The sequence below is a fragment of the Rattus rattus genome, chromosome 5 (assembly GCF_011064425.1).
Source record: "Rattus rattus isolate New Zealand chromosome 5, Rrattus_CSIRO_v1, whole genome shotgun sequence".
Taxonomy (NCBI): Eukaryota; Metazoa; Chordata; class Mammalia; order Rodentia; family Muridae; genus Rattus; species Rattus rattus.
This window is the reverse complement of record NC_046158.1, coordinates 35,969,344-35,986,243: the sequence shown is the minus strand read 5'-3', so window position 1 is coordinate 35,986,243 and position 16,900 is coordinate 35,969,344. Positions and strand designations below refer to the sequence as shown.

Sequence of the window (16,900 nt, the reverse complement as noted above, 5' to 3'; positions counted from 1 at the left end):
CAACACCAGGCATCCACTGTATGAAACAATAATTACTGTTAGTAAGCATAAACCAAGAAATGAGGACCTTAAAGCCAAGAGCTATCAACAAAATCTAACTGGCTCCTTAAAAGTACCTGTGGGTTATTGAAATTTTGAAAGCCGATTTAACAGTGTGTCAGTGGACACATACAAGAAAGGTTAAAACCCTTTACAACAGAGGCTTTGAGAATCATCTTTTTCTCTTTTTCTTCTCCAAGCCCATTACCAGTTGCGAATCCCACCAGTCTAGAATAAGATCACTACCACAATTTAAAGCCAAACTTGAAGCAGGTTTTAATTAAACACTGACCAGGTCGATGGACTTTTTAGCCAGATTCATCTCTGGGTTTCCAGAAAATGGCCTCAGTCAGTTTGCAGGAGCTTAAAATGGCAAAAGCCCACAATCACCACATTTTCCCACCAGGTCCAATCAAGGGCAAGCATACATCCTGATGTATTTTCTGCCTAGGTACCTCCTACCTACATCCAACCAGGGCAAGCATACGTCCTGATCTTGACTGTTCTTCCTGCCCACGGGCCTCCTGCCCACATGTGATCAAGCACATATGATGCAGATGGGTCAGTAAAACTTGATTAGGAGAGGGTAAACTTGTGGCTTGTTATGGCCACAATGGCCTCCAGCACTTCAAGAAGTATTTATCCTTACACAAGGGCCTTACAGGTTAGAGATATTTTTGCTTCTTGAATCTTTTAGGCACAGTAATTAAAACTGAAAATGTAACTTTGGTTCTCATGGTAACCCAGATTAATGGGTCACTTTGTTTTTTGAGCTTTTAAAAAATATCTGTCTGTTAGTATTCATACATGTATTGTTTTAAAAGCAAAAGCAGCTCATACCACAGGCATTGCTCTTCTGTCTTTGACTTAGAACTCTCGAACAACACATGAATACTTGTTTTACACTTTCCAACTAATGCAGTGCATTCTGTAGAATTAAAACACCACAAAGCATTTAACAATATCCAGCTTGATGCACAATTAAACCTGTGTTTTGTAGTTACAAACAGTTCCCCGAGAATCATTCTTAGACTGTCTTTGCAAACAGACTGGTTTATCAGGACTCTTAAAGTTAGAAATACTAGTTGGATACTTAATTTGATACTGTGAAATGACATCACTAATAAGGCTTGTAGATCTATCTCCTTACTCCAAGTCTAAGTGTCCATTTATTTGCAACTTGGCCAGTACTATACGTCATCAAATTCCTTTCCACCTGGTAGACAATAGTTATTCTGCTTCCTGGTACATTAAGAAGTTTGAACACTGAAAGGTGTACTGGCGATTCATATTTCTTCTCTAAACATTTGTTCATGGCTTTGTATTTTGAATAATAGTTTTCTAAAAAATACAATTTGGAGCACTCTATTTCTCTATTTACCTTCTTCTTCTTCCTTCTTCTTCTTCTTCTTCTTCTTCTTCTTCTTCTTCTTCTTCTTCTTCTTCTTCTTCTTCTTCTTCCTCTTCCTCTTCCTCTTCCTCCTCCACCTCCTCCTCCTCCTTCTCCTCCCTCTCCTCCTCCCACTCTTTCTCCTCCCTCCCCTCTTCCCCCTCCTCTTTCCCCTCCCCTCTTCCCCTCTTCTTTCTCCAATTGTATGGATGAACTCATGGCCTTGCACTCATCAGTTAGTGAGCTGAAGCCCAGCCTAAGCATTCCGTTTATCACAACCATGAAGTAATTGCTTCTGTCAAGTAATACCTGGTTGGCTCTTCACTTTCATCTTGTCCATTGGAGTGTTCCCTAGACAAATTTTCTCATCTTCATGCTGTTGAGACTCTCTGACTTTGTATGAATTATGTAGGAAAGCTATTCCTGACCTTACCTTATTGAAATATTCTATAGTCTCTGTTTATTATATACTCTACATGTGTGTACATGACTGCTTAAGTATCAGGAGTTTATTCAATTCTGGTAAAAGGTCATGACTTAATCCCCCTACCCCCATAGGTTCTGGTTTTATTTATTGGAAGGTCTATTCTTTTCCTAAGGAATTGAAATTACTTGATTATATCAATCCGTGCACATGCTTGGACATTTTGGGGTTTTCTGTATTCATTTGACAGCATTTGATACTATCCTTTTAAATTTAAAACAATTATTTTATTTTTTATTCTTCTCTCATACATTACATTCTGACTGCAGGTTCCTTTCCCTCCGCAACTCCCCGTCCCTCCCCTACCACCTCTCCTCTCCCCCAATTCCACTCCTCTTCCATTTCCCTTCAGAAAAAGAGAAGTCTCCCAGGGATAGCCGCTGAACGTGCGGCTCTTAGTTACATTGCATTACACAATAGTCATGAGAAGAGTTGCCTGATACCTCGTCGCTCCCCGCCACACCACCATCATGATTTTGCGATTTGTCTTAACTAGTCTTACACCTTTTCTCTTTCAGATAACTGCAAGAATGTTCGTTAAACATTATAAACAGAACTGGATTTTGATTTGCAGCACACAGTATTTTAGAGCATTTGAGGATACTAAGCATGGTTATTAGATAGGCTTCGCTTGTGGCAAGGGGTTATGCTTTCCTCAGTCTAGATTTAGAGACACCTCATAAAATTGTCGAAATGCTCTCCAGAGTCATGCTTGTTTATGATGTTATAGCTGTTTTGGATAATGGTCCCTTTAACCAGTATTTTAAGTCTCTTTGTAATATTGGAATATAACCATGACTAATTTTAATGATTAAGTGTATCTCTACAAGAGCTATAAAGTATCATATATAACAGGTGCTGTTGTAGAAGCGACTTACTTATCTTGTATCTTACTTTTGCATTTTATACTTTGGAAAGCTATCGATATGTTTGTTCTTTCCTCTTTGGAAAGGAGTCATAGTACGTTGACCAGGCTGGCTTTAACTCCTGGCTCAAACAATCCACCTGCATTAGTTGTCCTGAGAAGCTAGAATCCCAGGTCTCCTGTGTTCTGTGAACTGTCTGCTCTATACTGAGTTTTCTCTCTTGGGGTGTCTAGACATGGAAGCCTAGAATCATTAAATTATTTGTGGGTATGGTTCAGCCTTTCAATATTTAGCATGCATCTGGGGTTGTTGCGTGAAATACAAAAGGCATCTCTCGCTAGCGCCAACGAGGCACCGGTGCACAGGCCGGCCTGTTCTGAGCGCAGCAGACTCTGGCTCAGAGCTCTGAAAATGCTCTCTCCTACCCACGGCTGGCTAAACCCGATCAACACTCCCAATTTTCCATGACTATCTGGGGTACATTTCTCGAAAACCCACGCTCTGCCACCATACCTTTCTCTGGAACTCAGTTGAGTCACTGTCTAAAGGAAAACACCACACAATCTTAGTTTAGAATCAACAGGTAACACAATCGCTGGGCGCAAAAACTAGCATCCTAATTTTGCAAGCTATTCTATATTATAAATCCTCCGGTGGCAGATCTGGATCCACCACTTAAGCCGAAATCCTCCGGCTACCTACACTGTGCCTCCATGCTCTCTCCTGTCCGAAAGGAAGTTCCTTTCTCCTGCTTCCCCTCTTACTCTTCCCGACCTGGAAGTCTCACCTACTTGCTCAGTGAATTGTCTCATGAAATCTTTATTCATTAGGGGAAGGTTCTGCCACTTGGGGGTATTTCTTTTTAGATTTTATCTATACTATATGTTTCTGACCAAACCTGGCTTGCTGGAGATTCTTAAAAGTAAAACAAACAGCTCCACACTACAAGGCTGTCTTTGCAAAGCAAAAGTGGTTCCAATCCTGCTCAGGTCAACGTGGTAAATATGTGGAGAAAGACGGTTCTAGAAAAGTTTCAGAGAAACTCGATTAGGTTTCCTTCAACTGGTGGTGACACTGTTTGCTTTGTCTTTTTATTGAAAGAGACATTTTTCTAACCCCAGTTTTATCCCTCCAAAAGAGAACCGCGTCTGTGGAAACTGGGGGAGCTGTTCCTGGCCCGACACTTTGCTACAGAAGCGTCAATAGGCTATTGTTCTCCCTACACTGTGCAGGCTCCTTTCTGTCTTCTATGGGCCTGCTGTTTTCACTTGGCTTTTATTTTTATCACCTAAGTAAATTAGGCAGAATGGGAGGAACGCAGCACAAGGGACGAAGAGCATAGCTACTGCAGGTCACAACCAGTCAAGTCAGAACTCCGGTTACCCCTTCTCCCTCTTCAATGGGATGGGTAATTTTTTTTTTTATTAACTTGAGTATTTCTTATATACATTTCGAGTGTTATTCCTTTCCCGGTTTCCGCAAACATCCCCTCCCCCCTCCCCCTTCTTTATGGGTGTTCCCCACCCATCCTCCCCCATTGCCACCCTCCCCCAACAATCTAGTTCACTGGGGGTTCAGTCTTAGCAGGACCCAGGGCTTCCCCTTCCACTGGTGCTCTTACTAGGATATTCATTGCTACCTATGAGGTCAGAGTCCAGGGTCAGTCCATGTATAGTCTTTAGGTAGTGGCTTAGTCCCTGGAAGCTCTGGTTGCTTGGCGTTGTTGTACATATGGGGTCTCGAGCCCCTTCAAGCTCTTCCAGTTCTTTCTCTGATTCCTTCAATGGGGGTCCTATTCTCAAATCAGTGGTTTGCTGCTGGCATTCGCCTCTGTATTTGCTGTATTCTGGCTGTGTCTCTCAGGAGCGATCTACATCCGGCTCCTGTCGGCCTGCAGTTCTTTGCTTCATCCATCTTGTCTAATTGGGTGGCTGTATATGTATGGGCCACATGTGGGGCAGGCTCTGAATGGGTGTTCCTTCTGTGTCTGTTTTAATCTTTGCCTCTCTATTCCCTGCCAAGGGTATTCTTGTTCCCCTTTTAAAGAAGGAGTGAAGCATTCACATTTTGATCATCCGTCTTGAGTTTCATTTGTTCTAGGCATCTAGGGTAATTCAAGCATTTGGGGATGGGTAATTTAAGGACTCTCCTTTCATCTGGAAGGGTACAACTTCAAAACTACGGCATCGACTGCCTCTAAAACTGCAGAGAACACGTGCACTGCCAGATAATTTGGGGTAACACCTGGAGCTGTAGGCAGGCCATGATGAGTTTCAAAACATACCATCTCTCCATCTCCAAGTGACCCACATGCATAATGTCTGACAGACCTATTTCTGCCACACTCCATTCCACAGCTGAAGCAGGCAGAAATGAGAATGGAACTATTATGAAGTCGTCAGTGATGTTTCTCTGTGATAAGGAAGTGAATGGACACGGGAGAACATCTATTTTTACACACGAAGAAGACAGAGTTCACCTCCAGATTTCTTCAAGAAGTTGATCTTGATAAGGCTCTAGTTCCAGGGGTTTTCATACCCTCTTTTGGAACCTGCATAAAAGCATGTGTATACATAGACTCGTGCACACCCCCACACCCCCATATACCACAGCTTAATACAAAATTTAAAAGGAAATATTCAAAGCATTTAGATGATCTTTATATTTTAAAAGAAAGTCAGGTAACTTTCTGAAACTAAATTTACCTTCTACAGATTCAAATACCCACTAGTCTACTTTCAACTATTAGCTCTGAATTATTACTTATGTCCAGGGAGTCAAATAAAAGATTTTGGTACAAATAAAGCCCAAGGGCAAAAAATCAAAATAAAAAAAAAGTACAAGTGAACCAACCAAGAGAAACAAAATACTATGGTAGTCTAGAAAGCCAAACAAAGCCTTGAACAAGTAATGTCACCAAGCCAGAATGAAAACCTAACTAGATTGTTGCAGAAATCTCTTTCTATAGAAATCCTATTCCATGTTTGTGTGAATGACTAGATATTTTGAGCTAAGGGGTGTGGGGCCAGGGAGCCATGGGACGTGGAGGAGCAGGCCTGGATCAAAAGTGAGGTCAAGGCATGGCCAAACCTCAGAAATCTCATAGTGAGATTGACAGGACTAGGATCGTGTGCCCCCACCCACACTCCCGTACCTATGTGTCTCACCTTTACCTCACCAGAGGAGGTCACACAGCTGATTAAACTTCCTTTACTTTTATAAGGTCATTTTCAGCAGCACCTGGGATTCCTCCTCATGCAAACAAGGCATTCCCAGCACCTAGACCCAGCCAGTAACGTCCACCCACCTTCAATAAACCAAAAAGTTACTTCAAAGCTGTTCCCTGCACACTCACTGCTCAAGACCAAGATCCTGCCTGCACCCACCTGCTGGGCTAAGCTTCCTTCCCTCCAGTCCAGCCCAGTGTGCAGTGGGCCTGGTTACCCAGAGGGGGAAGCAGACAGAGGGTGGCAAAAGGAGTACAAAACTTTTTACAGGAACTGACTCTAATATTGCTTCGTGAACACATCTTGTCGAGTGACCACAGGGACTGCACATTTTCTAGCTTTATACTCTGCAAGGGTGACGAGGGCCTCTGCTGCACATGCGGACACTAGATAGTTGACAGGCAAGTTCATATGGAATTTAGGTTGTTTCCTTTGGAGGGTTTTCTCTAGAGTTCTTAGTGTGTAAAACAAGGCTCACTGGTAATAGCTTATTTGGCACTGTGTGTTGCACATGGACTCTTACATCTATTCCTTCTCAATGCTGTGTCTATATATGCGGGAACTGAGAGTATATGAATCCTATGTAGAGAGTATATAAATCAGCTCAGGCTGCTGGAAAATAGTCATAGCGTAACAAGTACCATAGTACAAGACACACCATACACTAGTTGGGTCTACACATCAGACATTTTTGTTTGTAGGATCCTGAAGACTTCCAAGTCCAAGATCAAGGTGCTGAATTATTCATCCGAGATCTCTCCCTACCTTTAGATTGCTACTTCCTTGGGTCCTCCTCTGGAAAGAGACCTTTCTAATGTCTGTTCATACAAGGACACAGACCCTTAGATCAGGGCCCCATCCCCTTGACCTCAGCTAACTTTGATTACCTCTTTCTCCAATGGCAGTCTACACCACCAGAAGTTAGGGCATTAACATATGCACAGAGTGGAACACATATTAAAGCATTCTTAAAGCAGAGCCAGGATTAGAACCTTGAGACCAGTCTGGTCTCCTCTGTCAGACCAGTGGAGTCTGTATTCTTTTTATTTTCATGGATGGTGAACAGGTTGGCCACAGTTTCCTGAAGAACTTCTTACCATTCCCCCTGTGTTCTGGACTCAGCATAGCTTTTTACCTGTTTCTACTAAATTTTTCTATGTCCCTCCTTAGGGTTCACTTCATTCATACCAAAGATGGATTTCTATATATAAACAAAATGCTTTGTGTAAGAGAATTACTTGCCCCAAACAATGGAAAATAAGTTTTTGGATCTCATAACACACAGTCTTTTAAAGAATTTTCCTTGAGGAAACACAATAGTCCTTCTGGAATCAATCAATTCTCTCTCTCTCTCTCTCTCTCTCTCTCTCTCTCTCTCTCTCTCTCTCTCTCTCCCTCTGTCTCTCTCTTTCTCATTAGGTTAGTTTTACTTTAATGATGATTCAGGAAATTACTCTTTAATTAATTTTTAAAGTGTAACTTTTTAAACTAACCTTTTATTCTTATGGACAGACATTTACATTACAGTTTGTACATTTAAAATATAAAACATAAACTTAAAGTTAAAAGATGTCTCTTGGTCTCTCAAAAAGGAGAGGATGCAGTACATCCGTGTAGAAACTGTTGTGAGTGTTTCTATCTATGACCCACATGTGGTATTTAGATCTTGAAAAGATGATCTGAGGAAATATGACAGGCCCCTTCAGGGAGTAGAGTGTGGAAAGAATTTCGAATCTGTTCCTTCTGTCCTCTGGACAGAGAAGCACACCTCAGACCTGCATGCTAGACATCGTGAACAGATAGATCATCTTCTGCATTCCTGCTCCCAGTAATGTAGAGGCTGAAAGGGAATGAGAACCAGGCATTTACCACTCTCTGAAGGTAAATCCTAGAGGAAAATAAAAGCATGCAATTTCTTAAAATCTACACAGTTACACACCTCTGTAAGCCAACAATTTGGTGTCTGAAAGCTACATTGTCATTGAAGATGAGTCATTTTATCACAAATGACACTTCTGATCAGATATCATTTAAATCGTGTAGTACGTGGCATGATGCAGGCCTCAAGAATTAGAACGGAGAGCTAAACCATAGAGATTAGCCAGTTCATAAATACATCTGTGGGTGTGGCCTGACTGATGTGTATGGGCAGGGAACAGACTGCTATTGATTTTATACTAATGGAATATAAAAGTAAATGTATTTATTGAAAGATGGAGCTTGTTAGGTGCATTTTACAACATAGAGTGAAACATGCTTCCTAATTTCTCCAGTTAATCATTAAGGTCTGCAATCTATAGACTAACACCTTATAGCACTGAATTCATACAATTTCCATTTTCATCTATAGAACTCGTCTCGATTTGATATTTTGAGGCATTAACACATTTTCCTGACTGTAAAGTTCCTAGAGGAAAAAGAATTGATGTTGTCCATTAATTGTGTTACATGTTTCATGTTTCTCTAATATCCCTTTCACACACACACACACACACACACACACACACACACACACACACACACACACACACACATTTATACTATGCATATGCATAGACACACGGGGACACCACTAGCACCTTTATTGTTAAGTTACCGACGTCACCGACTTTGAATTATACACACCTGTCCCCTAAAAGAATGTGTGTTGTAACCTCTGACTTAGATTTTTTATATTTCGGGGACACCATTTTGTCTCTATCTTAATCCAGTTCCAACAGTAAGGAGTCACGCTGTGGTAGAGCTTTCCCATTGTCTGATCTGGCTTCCTCTTTTCGTTAATTCTGAAGATTTTATGACTCACCCTCGGCCAGCTCTGCTTGAGCTGGACTCACCTCGACTTCTAGCGCACACATTCCAGTCTAGCTTGAAGCTTTTCTAATTCGTGTAAACTCTAGTAGTGACCTTCCAAACGACTTTTACGTGCCTGCTTGACTTCGGTGCTATTTCAAACTTCTCCTTTTTTACTTTTGCTTTGATGCTGCCTTCTACTTTCCTGCTTCTCTGCGAAACCCGTTATCTTCAACTACTTGAAAAAATACAAAATTAAAAAAAAAAAAGCAACTGTTTTTCAAGCACCCCGTGATGGCACACTGCCAGAGTGGAACCATCCTGTGTTATCTTAGCTTGACTCTCTCCTCCTTTCCCACCACTTTCTTTCCACCTAATGTGGCAGCTATGGTCAGTCCCAGATATGAGCAGCATTCTGCCCTAAATACACCGCCTTTCCTTCCCCTCCCCACTGTGCTCTTATAAAGGTGATGGGTAATTCCAGCATGAATAAAGCAGCAGAAGGGCAATTATGTGAATGTCGAATGGCTACAGCTCTAGGGACAGAATGCATTTTTGATGAACTTTAATGGGCTAGGCTGTACTTCAGGGAGGGAACACTACAAGGACTTTACCAGAGAACAACCTGGCCAGCACCTGTGACATTTACAGGCAAGAGAGTGAGCGAGAGCACAGTCTGTCTAGTGCACGGAGGTGCTAATATTAAATGAGCTCACGGGTAAGAAGCAAACGAGCGAACTTGAACAAGGTTGTTTTCTTTTCTTTTCTTTCAAGAAGTGGAAAAATTCTGTTTTGGATACCTGCAGCCGAAAAGTATCTAACTCTATGTTCCGGCTGTCTGAGGGAGGAAAAAGTACACTGATTTTTTTTTTTTTTTAATTGTAGTCAAGGAGCAGAAGTTTCTCTCAGGAACACTGGAGAGTAGGAGTGAACTCCTAGATAGGCCTTGTGTGACAGTGCCTCAAACCACAGCAGTCACATGGGCTCTTTCTGCTTTGCGACTTTTTGACTGCGTGTCAGAGGGCTGCGCATTTCACTTCCCCCCTCCTGCAAGGCCACGGAGCCATGCGTCGGTGGGATTAATCTTCGTCCACAATGTCTCTGCAAAGGCTTCTGCAACAGCAGAGCAGCAATGGTAATCTGGAGTACTGTACCGACAGTGCCTACAGCTCCTACCCCACACTCACAGGCCCGCTCACGGTGGAGGACAACAGAAGGATTCAAATGCTGGCAGACACCGTGGCTACTTTGCCTCGGGCTAAAAAACAGGTATGGCCGCAGTCCTGTCTAGAGCGTTCACGTTTGCTTAACTTCTGCTGAAAGTGCTGCTTGGCTCCTGTGTCTCTGTTAAGTCTTTGACTCCCAGCCTCACTCCCCATCCTGTAGAGTCATTGCGGTTCTTATTCAAAGAGGAGTTCTTTTCCTTGAGGAGAACCTCTGTCTTCTACACCACTTAACTTAGGAGTTAATGACAGAGTATGTGTGAGGGAGGAGATGGCATGTCTATGAGAGACAGTGTCCCAGCTGAAAGATGGAAAAATGGTCACTTAAAAAAAAAGTCACTTTAAAAAAAAAAGTAAGACTCAAATATTTCTTTTCATGTAAAGATGTGTTCAGGTAAAATGAAAGTTGTTGAGCACGATGAGCATGAAGGTCGTTTACGGGTACACAACCCACACCATCAGCCCTTCTCCGTTTGTGTATCTGTTGATTCTCTCCCTCTAGCCTCACCTCCTGGTCCCATCAATTCACAATCAAGGGAAGACTTCTCCTCGAACATGAAATTTATTGACCAAGGAGAGTCTTCATCCCCAACGCACTGACACCACCTTGGGCTCTTGGGAAGTAGGACTTCTGTGGGGAGGCGGATGTTGACTAGAAACCCAGCGGGGCTGCCTAGTAGCTAAGGCATCCAGGGGAGTCAGTAGCTGCTTTCACATTGTGTTCTCCTTAAAGGAAGCTATCAGACTAAATTCCGCTCATTTGATTAGGGAACACAGCAATAACAACCTCCTTGACCTTGTGCTCTTAAAGTAAGGAAATGCACGGGGCGGGGGTGGGGGTGGGGCTCAGCACTTGGTAAAGGCTGTTTGAAAATTTTTATTTCATAAAATTTCTGTAGAGATGAAAACTCACTTGGAAAAGCTTGTTCACTAGAGTGAACTTGTTCTGAATTTTTTGCTCTTTCATTTTTAAAACATAAAAGTTAACTCTATATCTGTTCGTGTACTTCGATCATATAACTTGCTATAAGGTCCAAGGTGTGTTTCTGAATTTACCTAAGCAGTCGTGCACCAGATGTTTAGAATTGATGAAGGGCGTGCCGTTGTGGCCTACAACACTGTGTATATTGTGTTCTCCTCTGAGCACTTCGACCTCCAGTATTCCAAAGTTCAAGCTTAGAGAAGAGTCAGGACCTGACTCTGATTCCTTGGCATTTTCCATAGTCATGAAGACCATGACATTGTTAACCAATATTTGATTATTTTTCTCAATCTAAAGTGCTTTCATTGTACAAGGTTTGGTGAACATCTGTATCAGTTTATAAATGGGCAACACAGGAAACGCCAACAGTGTTTACTCAGATTCTAAATAGAGAGCAGTTTGTTTCTCTTTCTATTTGCTGCAAAGCCATCAGATCCAATTCTGACCATTTGTTACTCTATGATTTGTTTTTTTTGCATACATTACTTGCCAGGTAAAATATCTGTTAATTCTTGCATCAGGGAGGGATCTTTCCAGATCTCCTTTGCAGCTCAGGCTCCCCATTGGGCCAGACCCCTGCCAGGGGAATCAGACTAACTAGATCAGCCACAGGGCGTGTTCCTTTCCTGGAGCAGGGTCACATCAGGGGACTGTTGGAACAGGTGTAGTACGGCACATATGTAACATGTCTCTGAAAACCCTCTTGGAGACAGTAGGGCATTCCTAAGCATGGGAATCCCTAATGTGGAGGCACAGACCCTGGTGTGTCAGAAAAATCCAGTGTGCCTGTGAAAGGTGAGAGGAGGGACAGACCTGTGACAAATGTCCTTGAGAAAATAGAGCAGTTGGCTTTTGCTATCCACAGAGCATTGGTTCCAAAACCACCATCTTTGAAAATCAAAGGTCAAAGATGGTCGGAGTCCCTGATATAAAGTGGCAGCATATTTAGCTATAAACTACTAAGATCATGTCTAAGGCAATAACATTGGCTATGTGAGTAGCTGTCACATTATAGCATTTAGAGACAAGAGGGCAGAAAGAAACTTATTCACGTTCAGTACACATGACCCATGTTTGGTTTCTATGGAGTATTTTCATCGGCAGCTGGTTGAATGCATGGATGTAGAGCTGACTATGATTAGACCCGCACCTAGAGCCACTGAACAATAGGTTTGAGATGTTGTGGATTTTACGAGCTTCTTTCTAGAAATGTGGCAGGTGGGTAGAGGGACTTTTCCTGTAGTTGGTGAAAAAGAAAATGAGACATTGGAGAGGAAGGGTAAGACTTGGTGATCAATGGCACTGAGGACCAAGGAGTCTCGGCTGACTTTTAAGCCTGAGTTAAGACAGTATAGATTGGGAAAGGATACTAAGAAGGACTGGATGGGTCTTAAAGGGGGTAATAGAAGGATTTATGTAAATAAAACATTTGAGCACACAGACTTCCTATACCATTCACGTAGGTACATGCTTTTCTGTCTTCTCTTTCTCCTCTCATACTTTTTAACACACTGGGTGATGTCCTTCCCCTAGTCTTAAAACCTTTTCTTACTTTTATATTTCCTTAAGGTAAAAAAAAAAAAAGAAAGCAAAGCTAAACCAAACCTTTTGGGCATAGACTCATGGTTCTTTATAATCCCTGTCAGTGAAACTTCACGCAGAGATATGTCAAATTTTATAATTTTCCATGAGGTTATTTGCCTCCTATTAACTTTTTTCTTAGAAAAAATGAACAACAATAACAAAAACAAAAGCCCACCCCTGTGGCCCTGTGTGAACAGTCTGCAACAGGATCCCGGTGAGGCGATTGTGGTAACAGGTGTTCCTCCGTGTGCTATTATTCTTGCCACTCTGAGGGTGACGTCAGTGTTCATACTTCTCCTTGTGGCTTTGGTTTCTGCAGAGCTATATCTGGCCAGCTTGTAGCTTCAACTTAATCTTCAGACTCTAGGGTTGTTTGCACTCAGAGTTGTTTAAAAATAGATTTCAGTGTGTGCGTATTATTTCAGTACCTGCATTTGTAGGAGGCACCAGACACATCAGGAATGCTTCTAATTTTGAACCTTGTTTTATTTTTTTTTGGGGGGGGCAAAGTTCCTGAAATATAAACTCCTGAGGGAGGGTAATGGAAGGGAAATTTTGTAACCATGCCATACCCCAGGGGTAGATACTGTACCTGACTGCCTCTCTCACAAGACTCTAATGAAGGTGGCTCTTGCCTAGTGCTTCGGTGACAACCAGGAATCTGGCACCCAGGTATGACATTTGACTATGAATTAGACCCAAATAGATCATCTTTGTCTAATTTCCTTTTGGTGATGAAACTATTGCTAAATAGGAAGCTTCTAGATGGCTCGTTTCACATACGATTTTGGTCAGGGATGGTGCTAGATGCTTGGGATAGGTACAGTTCTGGGTTGGGTTTCTGACCCCAGGGGCTTTCTTTGTACTGGTCCTTCATCAATAGGCCACATCAATACTGCAGTGTTATTTTTGGGTTAATACCCAACCATTTGTTGAAAGAGGTGTGGGGCTCGAATCAGACCTTCCTGGAAGCTGGAATGTCCTGTTCACCTCCCACATGACAGAATAAGTTAGGGAATGGATTTACTTCCATTATTTTGTGGTGTCTTTGGATAGTTTGAGAATCTTTTCTGTCTTACTGGCCTGCCTTTCAAAAGTAGAGGAGAGCTGTATTCATGAAAGAGTTGGGAGTAAAAGTGAGATAGGCAGTGAGTTGGAAAGGGCCAAGGCCATAACTCGAAACAAAGTACTTTAAAACAAAGAAAGAGAAAAAAAAGCCTACTTCTGAATCTGTACTCTCTTCTTATTATAGCCACATCCTGTGTGTGTGTGCGTGTGTGTGTGTGTGTGTGTGTGTGTGTGTGTGTGTGTGTGTGTGTGTGTGTGTGTGTGTAGCAGAAGTGAGTCCACAGAGCCAGGGCATGAACACAACAGTCTAACCTAGCAGCAAAAGTGGCTTCAGTGTTGGTCTCTGAGCTGCTCTGAGGCAGGTTATCTATCAAGCTGTGTTTCCGACTTCCTCTCCACTTTGCACACTGACAGCTGCTGTATTTGGTTTGATTTTTGCACTAAAGAGAGACCCGTGAATCACACCGCATAGCAGGAGACATTGCGTGTGGAATATTAATGCCTTGACTCTTAAACTGTCTCACTGAAAGCGGAGGCGCCTTCTAAGATCAGCCCCAGACAGCACTGGGCTCCTGGCTAGTGAGGAGCTCCTCCGCTGTAGTCAGAGCTGAATGTGTAGCTTTCAAGCCTGCCAAATTGCTAAACCTAGACTTCTCATATTAGATAATGTGTAATAAAAGACAGCTGTTGCCTGCATATGCTTTAGATTGCACACCAGTTCTCCATTCATGATTTTGCCGGGGGGGGGGTGGTGAGGGTTGGGACATCATTACAACTCAAAAATTCTGGCTAGGATGGCAGCCTGGTGAACACTTAGTCCATCCAAGTCTACATCTTTAAATAGGAGTAGTGCATGCTAGGGAGAGGGAGACAGGGGAAACGGTTCAGAAGACTGTTGGTAAAGTCTTGGGCACACTCTGAGTAATACAGGCAATTTAGCAGGTGGACAAGGCAGACACTTGAGAATTTCCTTTATTTGATTCTTTAGGGCAGCCAAGGTCAAAACTAGGAAGATGCTGTGTCAAGATGTGGCTGTCACCCCCACCACTAACCCACCCCCATCAGAGAGTATGATGGTGTATTTAAATTACTTTTTTATTTATATGTTCATCGCTTAAAATAGCCTCTTTACTAGTCCAGAATGGAAAATAATTTATAATCTGATTCAGTCTGAACTTTCTGTGTCACTCATAACCCAAACAAATCATTCCCAGGAGTAGTCCTCCCTTGCCTTAGTATTCAACTTTAGCCAGAGAGCTACACAGAACTGTTAAAAGGAGAGAGGCAAGGGACACCCTCTTCTGTATAGAGAACACTGTTTGGAGGGCCTAAAAGTTTACAGACTTGAATCTATGCAAAATAACCAATCACTTAAAAGGAGCGCAGAGGAAATCTTGAGGCTCCCAACAATTCTATAAATACTGGGCAGGAAAAGGGACATTTAACATTATGGTAGCCAGGTATTTTATCAATTCTTGCCAACTGTTTGATTTGTGAGGACCGATTAAATCTTTCCAACATTTACTCATTTAGCAGCAGTATTACGGTGTCACCCTTTTGCTTTGCTTTTCATAGCTCTTTTTCTGTACTACTTGATTTTTGAGTAGTTTCTGAATATCCTGTTTGGTTCTTTTTCAATCCTATGTTTGAGACTTTAATTTTTTTTTTCTTTTAAAAATTACCTTTGGGTTTTTCCTATGAACCTCGAATTTAATGAAGGACAAAGTTAGCAGGGATCTTGGTGCATCCCTTTGAACTGAATGTCTCACCGCCATTCACTTGCAGATGGCATCAGATGGCATCTGAGGCGTAGCTCAGTCTGCCTGTCTTACTATTTTTGAAGTCACAATTTATCCTTGGCCTCCTGTGAAGCACTGGGGTGGAAAGTAAAACCAGCGTAATTCCCTAGAGTCTCAAAGCACACAGATGACTATCTGAAGAAGTGAAGCGCTCCATCAAACGTGCTCTATGCTCCTCATATCCATGCCCTTGTGTAGACACAGGCGAGCCTCCAGGTGACTGACAAAGAGAATGATGTGACAAGGCACAACAGCAAGAGCAATGCTTTGAAAACATAAAGCCCGTAATTGGGTAATTATAGTTGACAGATTCAAAGATAGCTGAAATAAGTACTCGACAATATGAATTAAGTGTGAAATACAAGGAAATGTTGATAGTGCAAACAGATCGAGAAAATCTGAGCACACTGTAAGGGTGAGATGGACAATGCTTGCAAATATGACTTTGTTTTAAAAGTAGATTTCACAGGGATGGAGCCTTCCGATGGAGCCTTCTGACTTAACTGCAAAGTTCCCGTTCTTGTTAATCTCTCTCACTATGTCTGTCTCTCTCTGCGTCTGTCAATTTCTCTCTGTCTCTCTCTGTTTCCCTGTCTCTGTCTGTCTCTGTCTGTCTTTCAATCTCTCTGTTGGTCTCTCTGTCTCTGTCTGTCTCTGTCTCTCTGTCTCTCTGTCTCTCTCTGTCTCTCTGTCTCTCTCTCTCTCTCTCTCTCTCTCTTTGTCTCTGTGTGTGTACATTCATACATTCAATATTTTAGGCACAGGACCAGATTATTACAAACCATTCAAATTGCTGTAGCTATCCCATAATTGGTCCTTATAAATCAAAAGTTGAAACTTACTACAAGCCTAGAAGATACTTGTAGGTCTGAGCCCGTCTGCCTGAGACTCTAAGTCTAAATGACAACATAACACAGAGCAATTGTTACATATAAAATCTGTAGATGACGACACCATTATATATAGTGGCTGGTGGCTGAATTCTTAACACCAAGGCATCCCAGGAAATTGTACAATTGTTGGCATCTGGTGCCTGGCCATTTGAGTAATGCAGACTTCTGTGAAACTTGTCCCACATGCATTAATTTCTCGTATGTCTTTTCCGTGTGTGTTTTTAGCCTCATATTATTTTTATTTATCTGTACCAACTGCTTTGATCTACTATTTTATTTGTTTGCTTATGAATGACAATTGCAGGATGGTGGCATTTAAATGCGATGGCTTATTGGCAGAAAAGGTGGCTCCTCATTAAGATCACTTGTGCTCTTGTAGACAATCTAGGTTCTAGGTTCAATTTCCAATGCTCTCACGGACACTTACAACGGGTAGCCCTTGATTCCAGTTCTGAAGATCTGGTGACCCCCTCTGACCTTGAAGATACCATTCACCACACAGACAGTATATATATATATATATATATATATATATATATATATATATATATATAT

At 42.0% G+C, this 16,900-nt stretch overlaps 1 protein-coding gene across 3 annotated transcripts in view; it reads left to right on the top strand.

The window, feature by feature from the left end:
- The window catches only part of Cytip (cytohesin 1 interacting protein), a 70,144-nt gene that overhangs the window by 33,156 nt on the left and 20,088 nt on the right, over nucleotides 1–16,900 (top strand). The window contains exon 1 of one of the 3 annotated variants that reach the window (XM_032903320.1): nucleotides 9,847–10,065. The exons of the other annotated variants lie outside the window; for them this stretch is intronic. Coding sequence (XP_032759211.1) covers nucleotides 9,892–10,065 — 174 coding nt within the window. The 5' untranslated portion in view covers nucleotides 9,847–9,891. Of the gene's footprint in view, nucleotides 1–9,846; nucleotides 10,066–16,900 lie in introns of those variants that run through there. 3 annotated transcript variants of the gene reach the window in all.